The sequence below is a fragment of the Corvus cornix genome, chromosome 3 (genome assembly GCF_000738735.6).
Source record: "Corvus cornix cornix isolate S_Up_H32 chromosome 3, ASM73873v5, whole genome shotgun sequence".
NCBI classification, from domain to species: domain Eukaryota; kingdom Metazoa; phylum Chordata; class Aves; order Passeriformes; family Corvidae; genus Corvus; species Corvus cornix.
In genome coordinates this window covers 20,836,718-20,860,513 of record NC_047056.1, presented here as the reverse complement: position 1 = coordinate 20,860,513, position 23,796 = coordinate 20,836,718, and the positions used below count along the sequence as shown (strand labels likewise).

At 36.7% G+C, this 23,796-nt stretch overlaps 1 protein-coding gene across 1 annotated transcript in view; it reads right to left on the bottom strand.

Moving 5' to 3' along the window:
* Nucleotides 1–23,796, bottom strand: part of USH2A (usherin) — a 387,802-nt gene that overhangs the window by 156,772 nt on the left and 207,234 nt on the right. Inside the window, 1 exon segment of the mRNA XM_039569529.1 lies at nucleotides 10,024–10,203. Coding sequence (XP_039425463.1) covers nucleotides 10,024–10,203 — 180 coding nt within the window.

Below are 23,796 nucleotides of genomic sequence, written 5' to 3'. Positions count from 1 at the left end.
TGTATATTTTATTAAAAGCCTATTTTTATTCTGTCTCTCTTTTTAACAAAAGTCTAATTTAGTTGTTGTTCCCTTAGGTACGAGGTACACAGTTCATAATTCATTTGATATAAAATGTCAGTTTAGATTTTTGCTCTTCTTTGATAAATGAGAAAAAAACATGTAGATTTCAATTTCCTTCTACGAGGTTTCACTAACAGAAGCCCCCCCTTCCCACTGTGCTGCTCAAAGACCTTTGCGTTAAATTAAACATCAAGATTCAGAAACTGTAGGGAATGATATTTCCAAGACATACAGTACAAATACATGAGAGTGGGAAAAAAGGTAATGATTTTTCCTACCAATAAAGTGATGTCTCCCAAAGAGCATCTTTGATCCCTGAATTAGTTCTCAGTTATAATTTAATATATCAAAACTGTCAGCAGCTTTCCTTACATTTAAGCATAAAGTGATGTAGTCAGCTCCACAAAGAGCAAAATACAACAGTCAGGGGCTTTCTCCCCCCTACCCCCAACATGTGCTCGTGACTCTGAGGTCCATTAATATTAATGGAGAAAATCTGTGTACATCAAAGGAAACAGCAAAGAATTAATTTAATTGTATCTGTCATCATTACTAGTATGGAGTGTTTTTTCCTATATAACAGAATCCTGCCATTGATCAACATGAAAAACTCTCGGGGGTGTGATCTGCACAATGGAAAAGAGAAGAATCAAAAATTTAGTTCTGGAAAAAAACTGATATAATTAGGAAAAAGAACAACAAAACACTGTGTATTATTCTCATGTAACACATGAGGCCAAGGCTGACAAATCTGAACTACCACATTTACAAAGTAAACAAGAATTCTTATCACTCCTCCAAATGCCAACTGCAATGCTATGGCTGTCACTTCACGTTACAGTCCAGTCCAACAGCTGCAGTATCAATAAATGAAGCTGCATTAGAAAATAGCAGCAGGATCACATTCTGACGCCCACGCTGAGTATCTGCACTGATGAACAACAAACAACATACATCCACAGCCACGAACGCCCGGAACTCAGCACCTTCTCCTCTTGCCCTCTGTGCTGCTGCCATGCACACTGCCTCACCCCAGCCTGGAAAGTGTTGTCAGCCCCGGGTTACTACAGCACCTGCTCTCTTTTTCCCAGTAAATGAGACTTTCCCCTACACCCAATAACAGAGTTTCAACAGGACAGATGGGCAGTAGTCTTCATTCCCTGCTTAAGAGCCCAGCAACTGGGAGACAGCATGAATGATACAGATCTCTTTTTTTCAGCCAGTTTTAACAGAGATAAGATATGAAAGAATATGAAAGGTAGCATCTCCATTCCACCTAACTGTGGCAAAAATCCCTGATTGTTTTTATGGATTGGTCAACTGACAGAAATACAATCTAGGTGTTATATACTAAAGCAAAATATTTAATATTTAGGGTGAATAAAAAGCAATTCAGACAAGAATATTTCCATATAGAAATAATCTGCTCAAAATATACAGTTGACATCTCTGATGACTAGGGTAAAAGGATTGCAACCTTTTGTAGTCCAGCTATCCATACAGGAATGTTCATACAGCATTATTAAGTAGCTACTCATCAGTTAATGCCCTGTTCTAGACACTTTTAACAAATAAACCATTTATATGAATTATTTCTGGGCTTCATTTCCTTAGATAATAGTGAAGAACGCATAAATCCACTGGAATTGGTGGTAGTGTGTCTATATACAACAATGAATGATCTCTTCACAAGTATTTTTACTGAAAAGACCTTGACTACTGTTGTCTTGTTCAAAATCAGGTGGCCTAATTGATTAAAAGTCTTTGTAACACCATTGCACTTTATTCAAACCCAAACCAGACTAAATGTGTTTTGCCTTCTGTGCCACAAGACATTTCAGAGCATTTACCCCAAAATACACACACTATTCATCACAGGTTGAGGTAAACACCTTGGCAATACTTACTCTCTAAAATAGATTTTCTTCAATTTTTTGACAAAAGTGAAGAGCCAGAGCAAACTTCCTCTCCTTCATGCATTTTTAAAACATAGGGCTAAATCTTCAACACAAAAAATTTACAGCTAATTAATTCAGATTACAACCATCAGTTGAGTATTTTGGACAGCAGTATCAATTTCTTATGAATAACCCCCTCAAACAGGCTACTTAGTATGTAAGAGTACTTACAACTTCAGTGTAAAGAAAAACAGAGAAAAGAGAAATTTTTTTTCTTTATATAATGCCATCTCTTCACTTATTCAACTTCTTTTCTTTGTATATGTATTATTAGAAATGTTTAGATAATCTAAAATTGGTCATCCTGAATGCACGCATTTTCTCTGTTCACAGAGAAAATGCTGCATAAACTATGGTGACACCTTTGCCAGAGAGGCAATCCCCCAGCCTAAGCTAAGAGACAAGAAGAAAGGCTGACAAACTTTGTGACATGTATATTATACTTTTCAGCATGAGGAAGAATATAAAATTTTCTTTTACCTTCTGTTGCTAACACATGCCTCCCTTTATCTGTAAAAGGGGAATAGCATCCTCAGTCACCTGAGAAGCCTCCTGGAAATCTGAATTAGCAGATATATTCATAAAAATCATAAAAGTGAATAGGTCAGCATACAAACAGTAAGGATTAATATAATTCAATACTGGACATATCCCCCTGTAACATGAAATACATGAATTCCCTTTCTCATTTTACTCAGCTGAAATTAATCTAAGAGCATAGTATTTCTTTGTCAGAGGAATAAGCATGCTCTGCATAGAGATCCAAAGATAAAAAAAGACAGAAAGCAATCATGTATACATGAACATGCATATACTGATGTATCATATTCATTTTTGTGTGTGTGTGTGCACCTGCACATGCATGCAGACACAAAAATAACATTCAGAAAGAAAAGAACAATGAGGGAAAAGTTTCCAAATGCCAGGAATCAATCATTAAGGGCTACAGACTCTTATAGGTGCCTTTGTTGAAAGAAAGAGGGTAGCATACACCAACACTGTGTTAAAGGAACATCTGAGAAGTGGTGACTCTAATGAGTGATCCTCACTCAACTTCCATTTCCTCTCCCTTTCTGCCTTTATGGAGAAGCTTATTTCTCCTTAGGTACTCAGCCAACTAACCTAAAGATAACAACACAGATGGAACAGAACGAGGAGTGCTACACTAAGAAAAAGGAGGGAAAAGTCAAACCACTACCAGAATATGAAGGAAAAATACTTCATTTCTGCAAAGTGTTTTAAGAATTCAGATATAAAGTTTCATATTTTTTTTAATTCAATTTCAGATCTTTTTTCAAACTACAGAGAAGACTCCCAAAATGGAGTTACTAAGACTAATTTTTAACTGTAAATAGAACCAGCAAAAAAAAGTGAAAGCACTTTTATGGCCATGATGTTTAAGAAAGATCATCTCTGATTTTGTCCCAGCTAAAGAGAGAGAAAAGAACAGTGATTTGGCTCCCTCTACATTTAAACCTCAGCAAGGTCTTAAAAAAACCCTTAATTTTTCCCCCCATAAAGCTTTTTTTACCCTAACGTGGAAATGTGACAAATATGCAACAGGGTGATAGCACTTTGCTGGAGGTGTAGAGATTTCATTGCAGGCAGAGGAACTTCAAAACTTCCTGAAAGGGCCCCCTCTGCAAAGGGGCTCAAACCTTCAAACCTTGCCACTTTACTGAAATGCTTTATGATCACCAGGCTAACTTCCATAATCTAGATGCTTCAAGTGCAGAAAATACAGAATGACATTACATAAAACTCCCAACAAACCAATGAACAAACAAACAATTCACAGATATTTGTCTTTTCTCACAGTTAATGAAAATGAAATTTTATTCTGAAACCTACAGGGGCAGGAGTTGTCAAAAAAGAAAGTATAAAAACATGAGCTTTTTAGAAAAGCAGTGCAAATCATAGTAGCAAAGTAACAAAAATTTATCTGATTCCTAGCACTTACATATATCTGGAAAATGGTTCTAAAGACAAAGTTCATGGTGGGATTTTTCTACGCAGTCTTCTCTACGTTTTCACCAGGAATTTCAACAGCATTTTATTGCAGAATTCCTTCAACAGAACCTAACTGATCACATAAAGAATGCTGACTTTACTTATGGTACTGAAAACTCTAGCTCAGATTTGCTCAGAATGAATAGGAAAATCAAAAGTAAAAAAACCCCAAGCATGAATAAGCTTGAGATTATATAAAAATTCCACACTTCATCTAAATTGTGTCCTTTTTCGTGTACAATTGAAATTGGTCTGAAATAGGTTAATGTGATAGCAGGTAATAATTTAAAATAATGATCTACCTCGAAATTTCACAACAGCCCATTTCCCCCCTTTCTGTATATTCTTCTGTACTTCTGAAGTACAATTAAGCTGTAATATTTCAGCATGGAGTCTTCTCTAGCACACATTTCTTCTAAGAGGTCTTAAGTACAGTCTGGATCTCACGCTGGGCCTAAGGTTTTGGAAAGACCTGAGTGAGACCTCTTCAGTAAGGTTAATTACCAGCTTATAGATGATCAACTAGCTGTTGCACAGTTTTCCCTGTCTCATCTGGCTCTCCCTAAGCAAGCAAACACATCCATGTTCTTCCAGGCAACTAAAATTGCTGGTTTTACCCTCTTGTCCCAGCTGTTTCATGCTGCTCTAGAAGAGAGAAGGCAACCAAAGAGCTGATAAATGCAGGTGCCCTGATTCTGAACCATGGAAAGAGCACAGCTAGAATTATGGGAGATCTGCCCAGCCCCAAAAGAGAAGGGCTCAAAGGCAAAGAGAAGGAGGCAATCAGAAGAAAAGGACATAGCTGGAGTGTCATTGCCTGCTGGCAAAACTCCCCAGTTTTATGAGTGGGGAATTACACTAAACTTCAATTTAAAGCACCTTTATGAGGTGTGGAGTTAGGCTGAGCCCCAGCTGGCTGCAATTTAGGAAAGTGAGCAGCAAAGAGGGCACCTCTGTGCCTCCCACTGCCAAAGCCTGAAGACAACAACTGTTCAGGAATGAGACTTACTTCTCTCATCACTTGCCATTCCAAAACACGCACCCAAAATCAAGAATAGACACAGTACGAGCTCACTGAAAGGTGCGCTGAACAGCCTGGGAGAGGGGAATAAAGAAGAAAATAGCACTAATGAAAATGACAATCAGTTCAATACTGCAGAGATTAGAGAAGAATTACTCTTTCAGTAGAACAACTCCCAGTTTTCCACACAAGCAGTTTTGCAATCCTACCCTTATATCCCCATGATATCATCTTTCTGGACAAAAGGAACTGGAACGGACAATTTACACGGCTTGCTACTGACACTGTAATTAGCCAGGTCATTGATGAGAGATGCACGAAAGCTCTTTCCCTCTCCCTACTCTATCCTGGTATCGCCTTAAACTACCTCTACAAAGGATATGATCATAATTTTTCACAAAGAACTTTCTGTTAACACAAATGATATAGCAAAAAAGAATCCTCTTGGATTCTTTCTCTTGGATTTTTCTCTAAAGAGAGATGGGAGAGAGAGGAAATGGAGAAGAGGGGGAAGGAAAAGAGAGAGAAAAAAGAGATGTCTTAAATACCTTAAATTTGAAGCAAAGGACATTCCTTCAAAACAAATTTTATGGTGTGACTCAGTGTGATACTGGAAAAATGGGAAAACAAATCTGTCTCACAGGGAAAATTCTAGCATATTCAAGTTTGATCTTTCTTCCTAAATTATTCTGACTTAGCATCAGTTTGCTTTGTTCATTGAATATTCATTCTTCTAAGGAGGCCTGCTGGCTTCAGTGATCAACTTGCATGAGCAAATGCTTTCAGATGTGAATATAAGTTGTATGATGTGGTTCCTACTTGTTTGCATAATTAGATCAGAGGTCCTATGATGATGTTCAATATCCGAATTGATATTGATATATTCCAGTCTCCGAGGTGTTGCAACTTAAACTAACAGTGGCTGAAATCCTCTGGTTGCAGGGCACCATCTCCTGCAGATCTTGAGCAAACATCAACAGCTACAGGTATGTAGGCTCAAGTTTTGCTGCTGAGAAGAAGCCTGGGCAGAGGCATGCAGTATTCCACACAGAAACAGGGGCTTAAGGGTCTAAGGCAAAATCTTACATCTTTCCCTGCTAGACAGTCCTATGTTGTGCAAATCACGGACAGAGCACATAATCGAACAACATACTTAATAAATCACGGCAGAGTTTAAAGAGGCACTTCACTACTTAGGCAACTTTTTTTCAGAGTATCTTTCATGTTTTACACAGGAAGTAGGTATCAATTCTTTGAGGCTCTCTTCTGTGTATAAATCAGCACCAAGTTAATGGTTTGTAATCCCCAGTATAAGAATACACAGAGAGATAACTCTGCAATGTGATACAGAATTAGCATCCACAACAGTCTTCAGACCTCTTGTCATGACTGGAAATCCAGTTCTTTTTCCTGCTTTGTAAGTGATGATTGAGCCTCCACCTTCCTGCTTCCCCTCAGAGCAGCAGCCTGTCCTTCTTTTAGCACCTATTTTTTCAAGATAATCCACCTTCTTCCCATTCCCTTCCATACTCAAGTTTTGGTGGCCATAGGAAGGGAATAAATGGATTTAACTAGAGTATAAGCTATTATCAGCAGTGATTGCAAATTTCCTTTCTGCTATCTTACCATCCCTTATTACAAAGCAATTCTAAAATAATGGGGTCTTCTGTGTGCCACTACATCAGAAACAGCACACATTGAGGAGAAAAATGTATAACCAAGAACTCTGTGCAAAAGATTGTCTCCCAGAATTTTGCAGTTTTATATCCTCTGTATCATTTCAATTCATTTATCTAGTTAATTTAATCCTAAAACAATTTGTTTTCCCGATCTTTTACTGGCGGGCATCCTCAAATTAATATGAAGCACTGGATAGTATATTATTTTTTACAGCTTCTATCAAAGCAGTTTAGGACAAGATAAATAGAACAAATTTATTCTTTTTGGAAAAAATATAAAACTCAAAAAAATTTACTTCTACCTCTGCAGTATGAAATTTGTCACTAATCATTTTAAACTATGCCCTTTTATGCTTCTTCCATCTCTTTTAGCTTTCTATGCAGTTCTTTGATGTAACAAAGACAGTTTCAGACAAGATTTCAGTTCATCTGGAAAAAAAAATGCTTTAAGTCTTGAGGCAAAAAGCAGTGTATTTAAAATTTATATACTCCATAATGCCTTTGTTCTGAACTTGAACATCCTGAAAAACTTCTCCGCTTTCCTTTGCTTTCCGACTCTGAAGATCATTTGTTCTCATGGTTTCAGCTTCTTATTATGCAACAGTGACTTTAACTGGTGGTTCCAGCATTTAAGTACATGCACAGTCATGGCTGACCCTTTCTGATCAATTGCCAATCCATACAGGTTTGACTGATAAAAGAGCCAATTAGATTTAAGCAAATTAAGGGACATCACCAATGTCAACCACTTATTAAACTGAATGCTGAATTCCATGCATACCAAACACTAATGCACCAAGTCCCATTAAGAGTTGAAATCCTAACCCCATTAGTAACTCCAGACCACTACAGGGTAAGGGTCAAAAGAAAGTTTCATATTTATGGATTAACATTTGGATTCAGTTTTTATTTTTTTAAGCTTTCCAAGAACTCTTGAACCTGCACTTCAATTTTAGTCAAGAGCTTAGATAAAATAAATTCCTTATTTCTAAGATAGTTTTTTTTAAGCGTTGACTTTAAGCATGGCAATTCAGCTTGATAAGAAATTAAGATATATTCAATCAAGTAACACCAAGGATTTGGTGTTCTCTATATTGTGTGCAGCGTGTTTTAAAGTTTAAAAAAAAAGAACAAAAGAAATGCATGTTGGAAAAAAACCTGTATCATAATTGTAAAACAGTGATCAGCAATAACTTCAAAATGGTATACTCCTTTGTGCTGTGCCACTCTCCCTCTTACATAATCTTCCATCCAGCTCCATGAACTACTCCCCACAGAGTAGATCTCTTAAATAGCATTTTTTTGGTATCCTTGAAAAGACAATGCTACATTTTAACACTCATTAAAAGGCTATGCATTCGTACATAACAAAACCTTCTTTACTTTTTGATCAAACAAATCTTCTAAGTGAAATCTTGGCCACTGAAGTAAAAAATAAAAATCTTTCTTATTAAAGTAGCAACTAGATTTCATTCAACAATTTAGAAAGTGTGAAGGCACTGAATACTGCCCAGTGTAAAATTACCATTATACTCATAATTTAGCATGCAATGGAATTGTGTAATATTCACTCATTACAATAAACATCATAGTAAAGCAAACATATCTTGTCCTAGATACACACACGTGTGTGTCTGTACATGTGTACACGTATAGTGAAAATACAGTGTGTGAGAGCACTTTTCTCATATGCACTGCTTCATTTATTATTCATTTCTCTACAGATCACAGTCCACTGGACAATAGTATGGAAGATTTCTTTAATAACTCTCACTGCTAATTTAATTCTACTTAAACACACATATCCTAGTGAATGCCACATGCTTTTCAGCATGATTTTATGTGTAAATCAGGATAATATGTTTTCAGATCATTAACTAAAAGGAAGCATGAACTAAAACCTATTTAACCAATGAGGTATTGCTTTTAAACTACCACAAGGTCATAAAAAAGATAATTTCAAAGCTATAAGTTTTCTAATTGTAATCAACAACAATCTAATGATGAAAGAAAGTATATCTTAATGGCTGTCATAAACTTGTGCACATCCTTGCTTATCTTTAAAGATCCTTTACTTTGTCATTTGGTGAAATTTTCACTACCAAATTTTGCTAAGCAAAATTGAAATGTGACACTGGAGTTAGAAATACCAGTGTCTTACTGCTCAGACTTAAATGAGCAGTAAAACTCACATGCAGTTTTATTATTATATGAGAATGTATATTTGTTAATAGTAGGTGCAACTTGACAATCGGATTGGAAAAGTAAAAAATGGGCTGGGAATTGACTTTTTCCTTATTCCTCAGTAAACTGTCATAAAAACGCTGTATTGTATTTACTTCCTTTCCTGAAGTCCCCAAACCCAATCCATCTGTTTGCAAGCAAATTGTTTCAAGCCTGTGTTTTTGAACTGTAAGGTTGATGGTTTTTCTTTCTTTTTTTTCCTCTTTTTTTTTAATTTTCAAATTATATGTATATCCCTCTACACTGTTCTTGCTCAACAGCTACGCCACACATCTTTCAAAAACAAGTGTTGTTGGACTCTCACTTAAAAATTCAAAATTGCCTTAAATTAATTGTATCCATTGGCATTTATTTAACAAAAACTAATTAGCTAGGGTGTCTGTGAAAATAAAATGCAAAATACATCAGCTATAAATGTAAACTTTCTTGAAAAAAAAAACCCAACAACAAAGCCACAAAACAAAACCTTGCACTAGGGTGTATTTGCTCAATTCTTTTATTTCAAATTGTTATGAAATAATATCCAGACTGGCTTACAACCTAATTCACTGCAAATCAGCACATGGTAACTGACTTTCTTACAGCTACACTATTTTGTGGGTTCTCGTTCAATATATTGCCAATGGTTTCTATTACTATTATTAAACAAATTCTCTAAGTCTATCCAGTAAGTGTTCCTTTTCAGCACTTACAACTTTTGCTCTAAAACAGATTACAAAATGCAGGTGAGTCTCTCTGTATTCTTGGGCTAGATTAGCTGTCCATGCTAGAATACACCACCATTCACAGAAAAAAAATGAAGTACATAATGCACTTCTCACCTTCATAATATGCTAACTACACAGCTATGTATTTTCATTTTCTGGTTCTTAAATGGAACAACGTGAAAAATTAGAAGCCAAAAAGAACAATTTTGTGAGTAAGAACTACTAACGCAAACATATTCTTCTGAACTTCAGTCCTCAGCTGCGATAATAAATAACATTTTGTGGAACAGAGTGTTTGTGTAATTGTTACATGCACAGAAAAAGCACTTTTTCATACTTACCTCCTGGAGGCATGACTATGGTTATAGCATCACTTATCAAGCTGCCCTGGCTGTTGGACACGTTCACTTGTACTGTGTAGTTAGAAAATGGAATCAGGCCTTTAATGGGTACCCATACATTGAATTCCTTGCTGCTGCACAACATCCGAGTATCATTTACAAGAGAATAATTAGCATTATCTGTTATGGAAAAACAAGAGGGGGAGGGAAGGAACAAATGTTAGGCCTTGCATCTGCTACAATTCACTGTCTTTATGAACCAAGTCTTATTTCTACTCAAATGAAGAGTTGCCATTTATACCAGTAACACACAAAATTTTGGTCTATTGCGAAGAAAAAATATTATTCACCATTTCTTCTCCTTTTGCCAACAGTTTGTGGTATTTGTAGATATTGGAAAATAAACAAACCAATACATGAATCAATCAGTTGCAAAGCTGATTGCTACATACAGCAAACAGAAGTTCTAGAACAGTTGTGTGGTAATTGCAGATTCCAAACATTAATGATAATTCTTATGCCCATGAAAGACTGGCAAAACCTTTCGAATTCTCTACAAAAACGCTTAACTTAGGAGTTTATAAGCTAATTCCATTGGATGCATAACAGCCATCCGCAGTTACACAAGCTTTCCAGCATGGCCTGCAGTCCTCTCAAAGACAAAAGAAGGATTTGAAGTACTCAGTTTATCAGCTGAAATCATCATAGCAACCTACATGTCCTCTGCAACCCTTTTAAGATCTCAAAATTAAGATAAGACAATATTCTACCCTACGAAAATAGAAAAAAACCCAACCCTTCCAAAATACCTAGTTAGATTAGAAAATAAAAAATTATATGTCAAGTAACATTTTTTTGACTTCATGAAGACCTTGGTCACATATCTGAGAGCCAAGCTGACTCATTTAAATATCATCTCATATTTTGAATATATGAAGTGCTACATAAACAATTAATATTACTATTACCATCCAGCAATTCATGAAGAGCTCTCACACTGAAGTCAGTGGAAATTCTGTATTACAAACAACAGCAGAATCACACAAGTTTAAGTATGAGAATGAGATTAAACAGACTATAACTATAAAAATATTGTAAATCAATTAAGACATTGTCACAGCTAGAAGATTCAATATTTACATCTGAGTCATCTACAAAATCTAAATAAGACAATTACAAAAAACCTAAGGAAATCAACCTTTTAATTTATTTTTAAAGGGACACTCATCAGACTTACTCATTTTGATGCAAGTTTCAAATTAACTATTAAAACTGAAATGCTATTCAATCAGAAACAATTTTTTAAATATTCCATATTTCTATGATGTGCATTAAGGTGCATTTGCAGTACATTTCAGTCATGCTCACATTACATTTTTCCATGGATGAGTGATCTGGATTTTCCTCTAATTTTGGGATTCCTATGAACAATCTGGTTCACTTAGGGTACAAATCCAAGCCATTCCTTTATTTTGGTGCTCATGAGCTGCACTGATGTTTTCAGTTGTTCTACCGGTAATGTACAACAACCTTATTTTCTGAGGTTTTGGGGAGGGGGACAGCTTTGGAAAACTTTTTTATAAGTCTGCCTTGTAGCCTGGTACCTCATTGCTCAAATCCTACCTCAAATACACCCTGCCATAGCACCAGACCACCCAAACAGACTACAGCAGTGTGAAGGTAGAATGATTTCATGAAGCCTGATGGATTTATTTTGGATTTCACTGAAGTTTATCTGAGAGACCCTGTTTTAGGTACAGCAAGGGAGGCAAAGCTTCTTACCATGCAAGAAGAGCAACCACATTTACACATTCCACATACAGAATCCTGCAGAAGTGAAGTTATTTTGTCTGAGATTACTCTTATGTACCCAGGCTACTCAACGAGCACTAGAAAAATGCATCTGCATTACTTGATCTCAGCTTTTAAATTGCATATCAAACTATCCTTCTGCACCTTTGTGAAACTGTCCCTGTGTGTGATCTGGGAGAAGATGCAATCCAACAAAGCATACTCCCCCTATTATCTATCACAGTTTTTGTGATGTTTGTGACTTATTATTTGTGAAGATCATGCAACAACATTTGACATATATATTCTTAAGATCCTAGAGACATTAAACACTTAAGGACTCAGCTGGCTGTGGAAAAAAAGAGATGCATTTTTCAAACGTTTCACCTCCAGTGTGTGGGAAAATTTAAAAATACAGTGTTAACAGAGCAGCACATAAGATAGATTCAAACCTCAAGCATAAAAAGAATTTGTCTAACAGAAATTTATATATTCCAAATTCATGTGAAAATGAAACTTCTTCTATCAACAGTACAGTCTTAACTTGTTCATATTTTAATTTCATCCACCTGAGCCTGGAAGGAAACCATGTAATTCCTCTGCTGATATTTTTATTCCATTTTAAATCTTTCTTCCAATGGCTACCTATACTATATTTTAAAAATACAGTTTCGAGTAACAAAAAATGAATTAAAAGGATAACACTCTATTCCAAGTTGCCTGGATAACAACATTAATATACAGTAATTATACAATTAGTTGTAACATTAAATTCTAGTTATAGCAGAGTGATTACTCGGCAATTATAAGAAGTATATAATTACTCAATAATTAGGAGAAGTATGTAATTACATAACCATTTTATTCAGCTCAAAAATGAACTCGCAAATTTACAATGAGATAGACAACATAGCAGCTCAAAATTTTTCATTGCTTCTAATAAAAAGCTAAGGAGTACTTGCAAGTTTCCTAACCCAAATTTTACACAGACAAAAGGTGTTTTATCCCAATTCCCAGCCAAGGAACTCAGTGCTGCTGGCAAGTAAAATATTAGAAGAACATTTTTAAAATGCAGGTCTTGCTGTGGCTGACTTGCAATATGCAGCTTTGCCACTTCTCACTGCCTAAACTTTGCTTTCAGTGGGCTGGAAAATGCAGACACATAGGTTCAGCCTGACAGAAAGTGATACAGCGATAACCCTGTCATATCACTCCATGCCATTCCTGCCCAGACTGCCTCAGTGTGGACCCAATTTGTGAGTATAAGTGGATGAGGCCTCCATTTTTCCATTTTTCCTGTGTGTTTTTCTCTCCATCCTGCTCCCAAGTCCTACTGTAGCCCACCAGCAAGTGTGCTGCAGATCTAAACAGCAGTTGCCCCAGACAGTGGTAAAGTCCTAAGAGACATTGCTCTACTTCAGACAAGTGGTTTGTACCAGAACACCTCCTCATTTCTGCCTTGTAATTCCTGCCATGAACAGACAGTGGCACTCCAACAACCCTGATTCGCCCACGGTTCTTTCAACGTGAACAGCCTGAAGGGGCAGAAGACAAACTCCTACATCTGGCTCACCACATCCTTCAACACTTAAGGCATGCAAACACCTGTACCAAAAGATGAATCTCAACAGGCAAGCGCTCAGAGACACCATTTTCTATAACGTCTTCTAAAAAACTAAATCCTTTCCAGACATGAAGGGCTTCCCCAGGCTCCTTACTCTTTCCATATTTTTGCATAGTTATGGTTTTGTTCCTTTACTAGCCTTCCTGCTCAGTTCTCTACATCTCCCCAAAATTATCTGAGGGGCTTCTTTGCCAAAGGCTGCTATTTGAGAAATACTTCTGCTGTTCCCAGTTTATACCTAGTTTATATCAGATCAAAGCATGTCAGTTTTTCAAGAAAAGATCCATATGAAGAAATGAGGGCTAAAGAATATCCATAAATATACTTAAAAGTTATGTATAGTTGAAACAAGTCAAGGAATAAAACATGCTTGCATTAAAAAGACACACAAATACATATTCCACTCAAAATCACTTTTTAAAACTTCTAAGCTTCAAAAAGCACTCTAGCTGGTGAGTATCTGTACTTGAGGGTTCAGTATGGTTTTGGGTGGACACTTTGCAGGGGCTCCCAAGCAGATGTGCATTCCTGTTACTGAGCACCCCTGTAAATAGGTGAATTAAGCTCCTGTTAGTCAGTGGTGCGTAAATTACTGCTGTCCTGGGTCCGTCATCCTACAGAGTTCACTAGATTGAAATAACATAAATGGGTATCCTTTTCCATTCTTGTTATAATCATTGTCACAAGAATTTTAATGCCTCATATATTCCATAATTTTTTTCTGTGTGCTGTACTGCTCTGACCTTTTCAATATTCTGTAATTTGACTGGCTGGCGATTTCAAGTTCTCTCCTTTTTACAGCCTTATTAACTTGTAGGGAAGAGGTGAAATGCACAGCCAATCAGAATACATAATATTGCAAAGGTCACAGCAGTACAGTATAGTATCAGCAGACACAGAATACTGTATATTAGTCATTAGCATCCTGATATCTTATTCATGTGACAAAGGTTGTCAGGAGCGCAGGAAATGATACAACATGAAATCATTCTCACAGCAAAGAAATAATACAAACTAAACACGTTCATTTCACATTTAAGAACTTTTTTTCCCTCCTAATTTGGCACATCTAAAGGTACTCCTTCCATCAGGATCAAAATTAATGTTTTTAAGGAAAAAGCTAATAAACTGAGATGTCTCATTTTTATGTAGTAAAGAGAGAAAGACACATATTTCACAAGTGTGGGCAAATACCAAGTAATTCTATTAGTATCACTGCATTCGTGGTTAATACCAATCCATACTTTACATATAGTTCCATTATGCCCTGATAACCTTTTTTACATTACAGAATATGTTGTACCACGATATTCAAGCAGACAGAAGCAGAACTATTACCACTGAAGAAGACTACTCAAAGACTAAATGTAGCAAAAATCCAGCTCAATGAACAATTCATATGAGTACCTATACAAAGATTACTTAGTTAACTATCACAAACACTTAGAGTTCTTTTTATGCCTGCTTTGTATGACTATGAGCAAAAGGAGGTTAAGCCTTCTATCTTGGGCCATGTAAAAAATTAATATCAGATCAGAAGAGCAAAATAAAAATGAAACAGGAACGCACTTTTTCGGCCCTTTTGCCCAGAACTCATCCTCACTGTCACCAGTTTCTGTCCCTATGTTAGTTTGTGTCTCTTTGGCCCCCCATCTCTGGGGGGAAGTTCTGTGACTATGCACACTTCTTTGTGCCTAAGCTCATTCTTTTGTCCATTAGTTTTGCCTATACGTCGGCCTCATATCTACCACAAAATCTACTCTTTTCCTCCCAGCTAAGATTTTTCCTTTGTTCCTTTCTCCCTTTCCCACTGTTTCTAAAGCAGTATTCAGAATAAAAATATCACTTTCCATTAGTTTGATTATTCCAATAGAAAACCAGCTGAAAATATTTCCTTGACATTATTGGTGGCTCACTTTTCCTAAGAATTGCAATAATGAACTGTTCTCAAACTGCCATCTCAATTGTTATACTGACTTGTGAAGCAGCTTGGCTTTGAGCCATACCCCTCTTTTCAAAAAACTATTGGGGGGTTTATGTGTTTTGAGAGGAGGCTGGTTTTTATGTTTTGGCATTCTGTTTTGGAGGTTTTGTTTTGTTCTGTTTTTTTCTTTCTTTTTTTCAGATGAGCACACTGCCGATTTTTTGCCTCAATGTCTTGAATCACTATTCGTTCCCCTTCTCCTGAGCTGACAGATGTATTGTTCCTATGGACATATCATGGTCACAGTCCATCAAATGGAGTCCAAAACTTAAAGACTCTCAACACATGAAAACTTCACTCTCACAGGCTAGGAGGAGTTGCTGAATGAGTCACAACGGGTCATTTAAAAGCACTGTGGGAAACTGGAAAAATTATTAATCTAATATTTTACTTTTCCTGTAAATAAGAAGAGTTTCACATTATCTGCACTGAAAAAATTTATCTGTTTCCTTTTTCCATGGGAATTAAAAGAAGCCTTTAGTTTTAAATCTGAAAAATGGAAAATATTTGAAGAGCAAGTTCAAAATCCGTGTTGGTGCACACAGCAGAAATCTGAAAGCTCAAAGACCCAGACGCAGTTCCTGAATAGTACTCAAGTCATCACTCAAAGAGGCTTCTTACAGACTCAGATTTGGTAGAGCTATCTTAGACTGTCCTGAGATGTAAAGAATGTGTATGTTGTCTGTCACTGACATTGGAAAGGGATTCCTCCTCTCTATTCAGCCTGGTGAGACACACCTGGAGAGCTCATCCTGTTCTGGAGTCCCCAGTACAACACAGATCTAGATTAACTGGAGTGGAGTCCATGCAAAGACGATTAAGGGCTTGAAGGATCTGTCACACACAGAGAGTTTGAGAGAAGTGGGGTTGTTTAGCCCCAAGAAGAGGGGGAAGGATCTTAAAAATGCGTACAAATACCTGCTGTGACGGTATAAAGTAGCCAAATACTTCTCAGCAATATATAGCAGCAGAACAAAAGGCAATGGGTACATACAGAAAATATAAGAAATTCTGTTTAAACCTAAGAAAAAACTTTTTTACTTTGAAATTGGTCAAACACTGGAACAAGTTGCTCAGCATCTCCAACTCTGGAGATACTCAAAACCCAGCTGGACACTGTCGTGGGCAATGTGCTCCAACTAACCCTGCTTGGAAAAGAGAGCTTGAACTGGTTGTTCCCTAGAGGTGCTCTCTGACCTCAGCTGTTATATGATTCTATGAAAATTTGTAGAATGCTTCAAGAACCCTAAGGCAAAGCAGGGGTAATCATTATGATGAAAGCATGTTCCTGTCAGTAGAAATAAGTGATTATTAGTGTTACAAACACTAAGTAATGTGCATTTATGTGCTCATTAATTCTACGGACTGAAAAAAGAATAAAGCCCACAGCTTGATGTGAGAGCTCACGCAAGAAAGTTAGCACAGACCCCATGGATAGTTAATGACCGCAGCCGAGATTAGGCTGCATCATGATGGCAGGCAGGAAAGAACCTTTGGTGTGTGGTCTCATCTATCCCTTGGAGCTTTCAGTTCAGTGCCATGAGGTTTTGAACTAAAAAAACCTCTGTAATTGTTGATGAAGCTGCCAAGACAAAACCTTTTTGATTTGAATTACTGGCTTTTCTCATTACTCTTTCATAAACACAGAAACATGTAATGAGTCTTGCAACTGAGTCGGTCTCATTTAGACCTTCCAGTTAAAACAGTGTTTTAAGTACATTAAATCTCTGCTGTAATTATAGTCATCTCCACTGTAACTCAATTTTTCTGCAACAGCACCAAGGGGCATCAGTTCTGGATCCCCCACACCGCACGCCGTACTAAGTGTTTTAGAGACACACAGTAAGAATGCAGCCCATGACCTAAAACAAACTGTGGAAAATGAGTAGAACCAACTTCTCTGTATTTCAAAAAGGTTTCCAGTGTCCAAGCACTGATATCCTGATATGAACAGGAGGAAGTGTCCCAGCACAGTTTAGTAATCCAAGTGGCAAAACGTCACATTGTACGCAAGACATCAAATAGCAAAAGCATTTGCTGCATTTGCAATCTTAAGCTGATGACAGAGCTTATAGTTCCTGATTTCATGTGTTTTGTTTGAGGGGTTTTATAGACAAATGATGAGACTTTATCAAGTTTATTTCATGAGGGATTTTATACACTAAAAAACCATTCAGAAACAGTCAGCTTCAAAACCTTCAAGCTTGCTTCTCCATGGTTAGAACATTTTTTCTCTAGCTGCAGCAGTACATAAATGGAGATTATCACAGTATCTGGTTTCTGAATCTATGCCCATAATTCATGGATGCCAATAAGAATTTTCCATTCTCCAGGGACACTATCAGAAGGAGACTAGCTAAACACACAGAGCAGAACTTGGAGTCTCAAATCCATAATCAAATATCTAGATTGATTGTGTCACTTGCACTTGTATTGATTTCAATTGGAGCAGCTGACCCAAGGGAATAATAAAAATGTGGAATAAAACTGATTTATGAGAAGAAAATAAATCCTTTTGTGAGTGGTAATGAATTGGTACTATTTAACCCTTTCAATCACAAAGGGAGAACACTACTTATTTTTTCAGAATGCTGAGTCAGCCGAAAGAAGTCATATAAAAGAAGTCAATACTGTCAAATGCCATTACACTTAGTTGTAATACTTTGGAAGGAATGAAGCTCTAAACTTGATCTAGGATTTTTGTTTGACATAAGACATTCTTTTGCTTTTTCCAGTCACCTTTCATGAAATGTCATAAATGATGCACTTATAGATTGAAAGAACCACAGAATCACTCAGGTGAGAGTTTATTGCACTTACGTATAAAGCCCTTCCCTCTAGACTATTTAGGGCAAAACCACATAGAGTAACATAAACAGCCACAGTAACTGCACACAATCATCCCTATAAAAGGATGACCTATCACAGTATCTTGATCTTTCTGGTATCACACTACAAACTTACATAATCAAAACCTAATTTGATTCCCCCTTAGAAAGTGCAAAGGAAAACTTAATCAAAAGCTTGTCAAATCCCAGTTTTCATCACGCTTTCTCTACCTGAGAAAACAGATGGAGTTTATATTAAAGAGAAGTTTATTTGTTTGAAGCCAACACATAGAAATACTCAAACCCAATTTCTTTATCTGTGGAAGCTCTAGCCAGATTGTATATATCTTGTTTGGGTTATGTCATTGAAATTAATTATTTTGTGTTTAATGTCATAAATTGTTTTTTTTTCATTTAGTACTTACCATAGATACCTAAGCACTGTCAATGTAGCCTTCATGTGGGTTAAAAATTCTGGAAGACATTCATTAACTAAAAGACTGTTTTTGTAGGAAAACTGATTGGCAAATTCCCTTTTACTCAATACTGTTTACCAGAGCCATCTCCAGAAGATTGCTATTATTCCCTAGACTATTCCAAGGGAGTAGAAACAGTCTTAGAGCCTATCCTTCTATAGGCAGTCACTAGGAACTTCAGTCTGTTAAGAACTGATAGTACATTCCTCACAGAAATGGGGTCCACCCCTATGTGCCTGCTTTATCACAGGAAACCAAATAAATTACAAAGTACAAGACAGAAAATGTACATGTGACAAAAAACATAACTATGGGAATAGAGTGATGCACAAGATCAATTAAAACACCATCTGTGGTCTGATGCTAGAGTCTTCACCAAGTAAATGGTCAGATGTAGGAATTAGAGAGTGACTTTCATTTTGCTTTCCTCAGAGACACCTATACTACAGAAAAGAAAAGAACAGGATACCTGATACTGACAGGAATTATGCTAGTAGATGGTGTATTGTGAAGCTGTTCAAAATCTACTGAAGCTCAACTAAACATTACTCAATAATCATCCTGAAGTGTATGCAAAACCAGGAGTTTTGTACCCATGCAAATCAAAATTTAAATGCTGTATTATTCCAAGGCAAAATACCCCTAACTTCTGCTCTGGTGAACAGATTAAATATGGCTATTTCAAAATGGGTTATGCATCTCCATTGCTCCCTGTCCTCAAATATCTTTAGGACTGGTGAGTTTTATAGGTCTGTAGCTAGAACTAAGACGACAGACAAAATGAGAGAGGAAGGAGACGAAATATGAAAAATCTCCTTAATGGTTGGCTTGGAAAAGCAGCTAAGGGCTCCCACAAAAGTATCCCACACTGGGGGTGGGGAGGTTATCTCTCTGGTGCAGAAGGTGGTAAGCATTCTGTAATAAGTTTTACTCGTCATTCCCAAGCCTTCAGCACAAGACAGGCTAGGAACTTCAAGGAGCCTCAGAATTCCTTTCCTCACTTCTGTTGTCATCTGCAGGTGGTGTCTTCCCCTAGCAAAAATTGCTTTTTGCACTAGGTTGATTCTTAACACTCCCTTTTTGACTTCTGATTGGAGAGGGTACTGAAAGAGCACTGTGCCCAGTCAAGACTATAAGAGGACCTTTCTTATAGAAGTCAAAGGAATAGATGGTCTGAGTTTTACTATACTTATCCATATATATAGTAAATATTAAACTAAAAAGATTAGATGAGCAACATTAGAATGTATACATGTAAAAGTCAACTTGTTTATGCTGTATTCTGCTGTTGGAATTCTCCACTTTGCCAAGAGAATGAGTGGGCTGCAAGGAACCTTTCTGGTACACCATCTCCAAATAAGCAGAATAAGCAGATGAATAATTTTTTTCTTTACAAAAATACCCGATGAACCACCTTGCTGAAAATATTGGACCTTAGATGGTATGTCATCAACAGAAGTTATAAAAAGTACAAAAAAAAAAAACCCCAAGAAACAAAAAAAACAAAAACCCAAACTGAAAATAACACACATTGATTTCTACATAAGCAACATAAGTTCCAAGTATAACCCTGCAACTTTGTGTTATGAAACTCCCTAAGGACATACAGTTAATTAAGGATTCTCTTTAGGTCAGACTTGCATTCAAATGCATCACAACATCTTGGGGGCCACAGATTTGGATTAATTTTGTGCTAATGCAGTCATTTGTCAGAGGTAAGAAGATAAGAATTCCCTCCAAATGTCTCCTCTGAAAAAGAGGTAATACCTGATTCTTCCTGTCCCAGAACTTAATTTCAGACACACAGATGCAATTATAAATGACCCTGTACTCTATCTGAACCAACCTGAGAATAAATAGGGATGAATGAGGAAACTACTTGAGGGAAATAAGCCTGACTCTGTCACCTTTCTTTCCCCTCAAGTCCTCTGAGAATTGGGAGTGTATCAGATAACAAGAACTCTAACTACTCTTGAAGAGGGAAAAACTGTTTGTGGTCTGGTAGTATCGTATTTTATGGCTTGGACTAACCAATTGCAAACCAAATTCCTCTTTAAGGCTCCTCCCAAGCAGATACTGGGCCTTAAATGACTTGAGGCAAAGCAACTTGTCTTTGCATTGTATTGAGCCCAAGCAGTGATGCCTGAGCACTGCAGAGCTGGGACAGAGCCCTCAATTCCTAAAGTCCTATTTAATCTCCATATGCAGTTTGCTGGAAACAAATACTTTTCTGGAAAATTATAACATACCTATATAGACCAAAATGGTGGAGAACATACCCATATAGACCAGAATGGTGAAACAGCCCCAATAAAGTTCCTTCCTGTTTTTTAACAACTACTTTCACAGAGAAAGGTTTTCATAAAAATGAAGAGTTTAATTAAAAACTGAAAGCTAATTGATACAGATTATTTCCCTTGAATACATTGTTAAATCATGGCCAAACTATGGAAAAATCCAGTATAAGTATCCTCCTCTATTGGCAGACAATCCAAACTATCTCCTGCTGAACTACATTTCACACTTGCAGTGACCTTTTCAATCTGTTTATGATAGTATTTGTTTGACTTTCAGTTTGGTTATTGACAATGTTAACCAGGTGCACACTATTTACCAACACCTTGCCATCCCATCATCTTAAAATAAAAAAATGTCAGCAGTAACAGAATTAACAGCAATGAAAAAACAGGACATGCATCACAAAACATTTACATTAGAATCAAAAGTTGGTAATTTAGAGACACTAAAACATTCTCTCTTGCTTTTATGCATTACAAGCATCCTTTGCTGAAGTATAGCTGTCTTTACTATAAGAAGATAAACATTCTCCATTCCAAAAAAAACCCCACAGCAACTTTAAATCTTTTGCAAAATATTTAAGACTAACTGGCCCCATTAGGGAAAAAATAAAGGTCTAAAAAAATACAACTTATTTTAACATGGAAATAACCAATAAGCTCTCAGGCTGTTCACTTGAATTGCTACGAGGTGTGCCTATTTTTAAAAAGTAGATGGATACAAAGTTATATGGGTATGTTAAACAAACATGATGAATGGCAGAGCCATTTGGTGGAAAAACAGTGTAATAAAATATGAAGGCAGTCAGACAGACACATAGGTATGTGAAATTGGAAAGATTTGGAACAGGACAAGGCAAGGAGCTAAGCCTAGGGACAGCCATAGACTATTCAGCATGAGATCAGCTGGTGTTGGAATAACAGGTTCATGACAGAGAAAGTGTTAAGTTACACGTTATTTAAACACTTTCCATGTCATCGACCTGCTATCTCAACATACCATATGCTATAGTAGGGCACTGATAAGATAACACCACATCAAGCAGAGTTTCACAATATACATTAGGGATGGCAGTGTAAAAATGTAGAAATACAACGTGCATTGGAAAAAAATAGTGCTCTCATAGTGGAATCCTTTGCCCTGTCCAGGGGCTATACTTATGCAGAAGGATTTCCACTTCTCAAAAAGTCTGTATCTCGTAAGTCCATCCCTCAGAGCCACACTATTTCTTACTTAAAAAGAAAAAAAAAAAGGCCAGGGAGATATGTTAGATTCAAACATAGACCTTCTAGGCCCCACACAGTTAAGGTACAGTTGAAAAAGATACGGATATAATTAATCCAATTCTTTGATGGAACACAATATCCCCCACATTATCAAATCATAGATACCTCTGCAATGTCTTGATATGCTTAAATATTCACTCAATTTCTTTTAGCCTCAATCCTTTCTAATTCTACTTCAGTTAGAAACAGACGTCTAAGTAAAGTACACAAATACTAAATTTTCATAGAAGTATTGCCAAAATATGTTTGCTTTTTTTCATAATACTCTTCCTACCTAATGGGCTTTTTTTAAGCAGTTCTTAGAATTATGTAATTGAGTATCCTATTGAGTATCCCTACTTTCAAATAAAAACAGGTCATGGGCTGGAACAACATGGCCAGACAGTCAAGCAAAATCTCCTACATCTCCCCTTCCTTCATAAATATTAGTAATTAATAATCTTTGCGTTGTTTCGCAACAGAAGTTAGTTAAATTTGCTCCTAGTAAGAGAAGGTGACTGCACTGTTGGGGAAATGATGTTTGCCTATTAAACACTCATATTTCTAGCAGAACCTTGAGGTTTTATTAATGATAACAATTTTAAATAAAGATTTTTCATTTGAGAGATGTATATGTAAAAATTACAAAATATCAGTGGGGTCACTGCTTCCCAAACTGACACTTAAGGCACTGCTAAGCAGGCCACCAACTTGAGGGATAGGTGCAACCATTTGGATGTTTATATGCAGCCCTTCTAGGTGAATTCCCTCTCCCCTTTTTACATTTTAATCCCTGCCTCTTTAAGAGACATTGAAGCAAAGGATGAAATACAGTTGCTCATTATGTCAAGAAAATACCAATTAGCCATCAGACAATTCAATAAACTTTGTGTAAATATTGTGAACAGATGATGTCTTATATAAGTTTGATGAATTAATGCTTAATTTCCTTCCTGCATACCCCCGAAACAGCCAGCTTAAATGTCAACTGCTAGAGCTCTGACTTCTGGGGGGAAACACTTTACTTATTTAGCATTGCAAAGCAAAGATTCAGCAACAATGAAAAAATGTAATGAAATTTTCTGGGTTCCATTCCCCAATGATTCTTCCACCACCACCCAGCTCTCCTGAGTTGAACCAACATAGCAGGCACTTTAAGTCAACTCTTGTAATTGCTTCCAATTTGCCTGTTTTGCTTTTGGCAATTAGCAAACTGAAATGTTATCATGAAAGAGTCCATCTCATTTATAAGGCCAGGTTTTCCCTCCACTAAAATATGCAGGCACTCTGTTCTTTATTACCAGCAGGAGATAAATGGCTGGTTTTCGTTGCTGAAGAATATATAATGGTTAAAAAGTCACTTTTTTCCTCCAGCTCTACATAAATCACAGAACTAGTCAATATTTAATAATGCTTGCCTTGGTCTGGAGTCCCTTGATCACCCCTGTCATGTGTAATAGCTCCCTCTCCGATATCTTTGACATAAAAGCCCAGCTTTACTGCAATA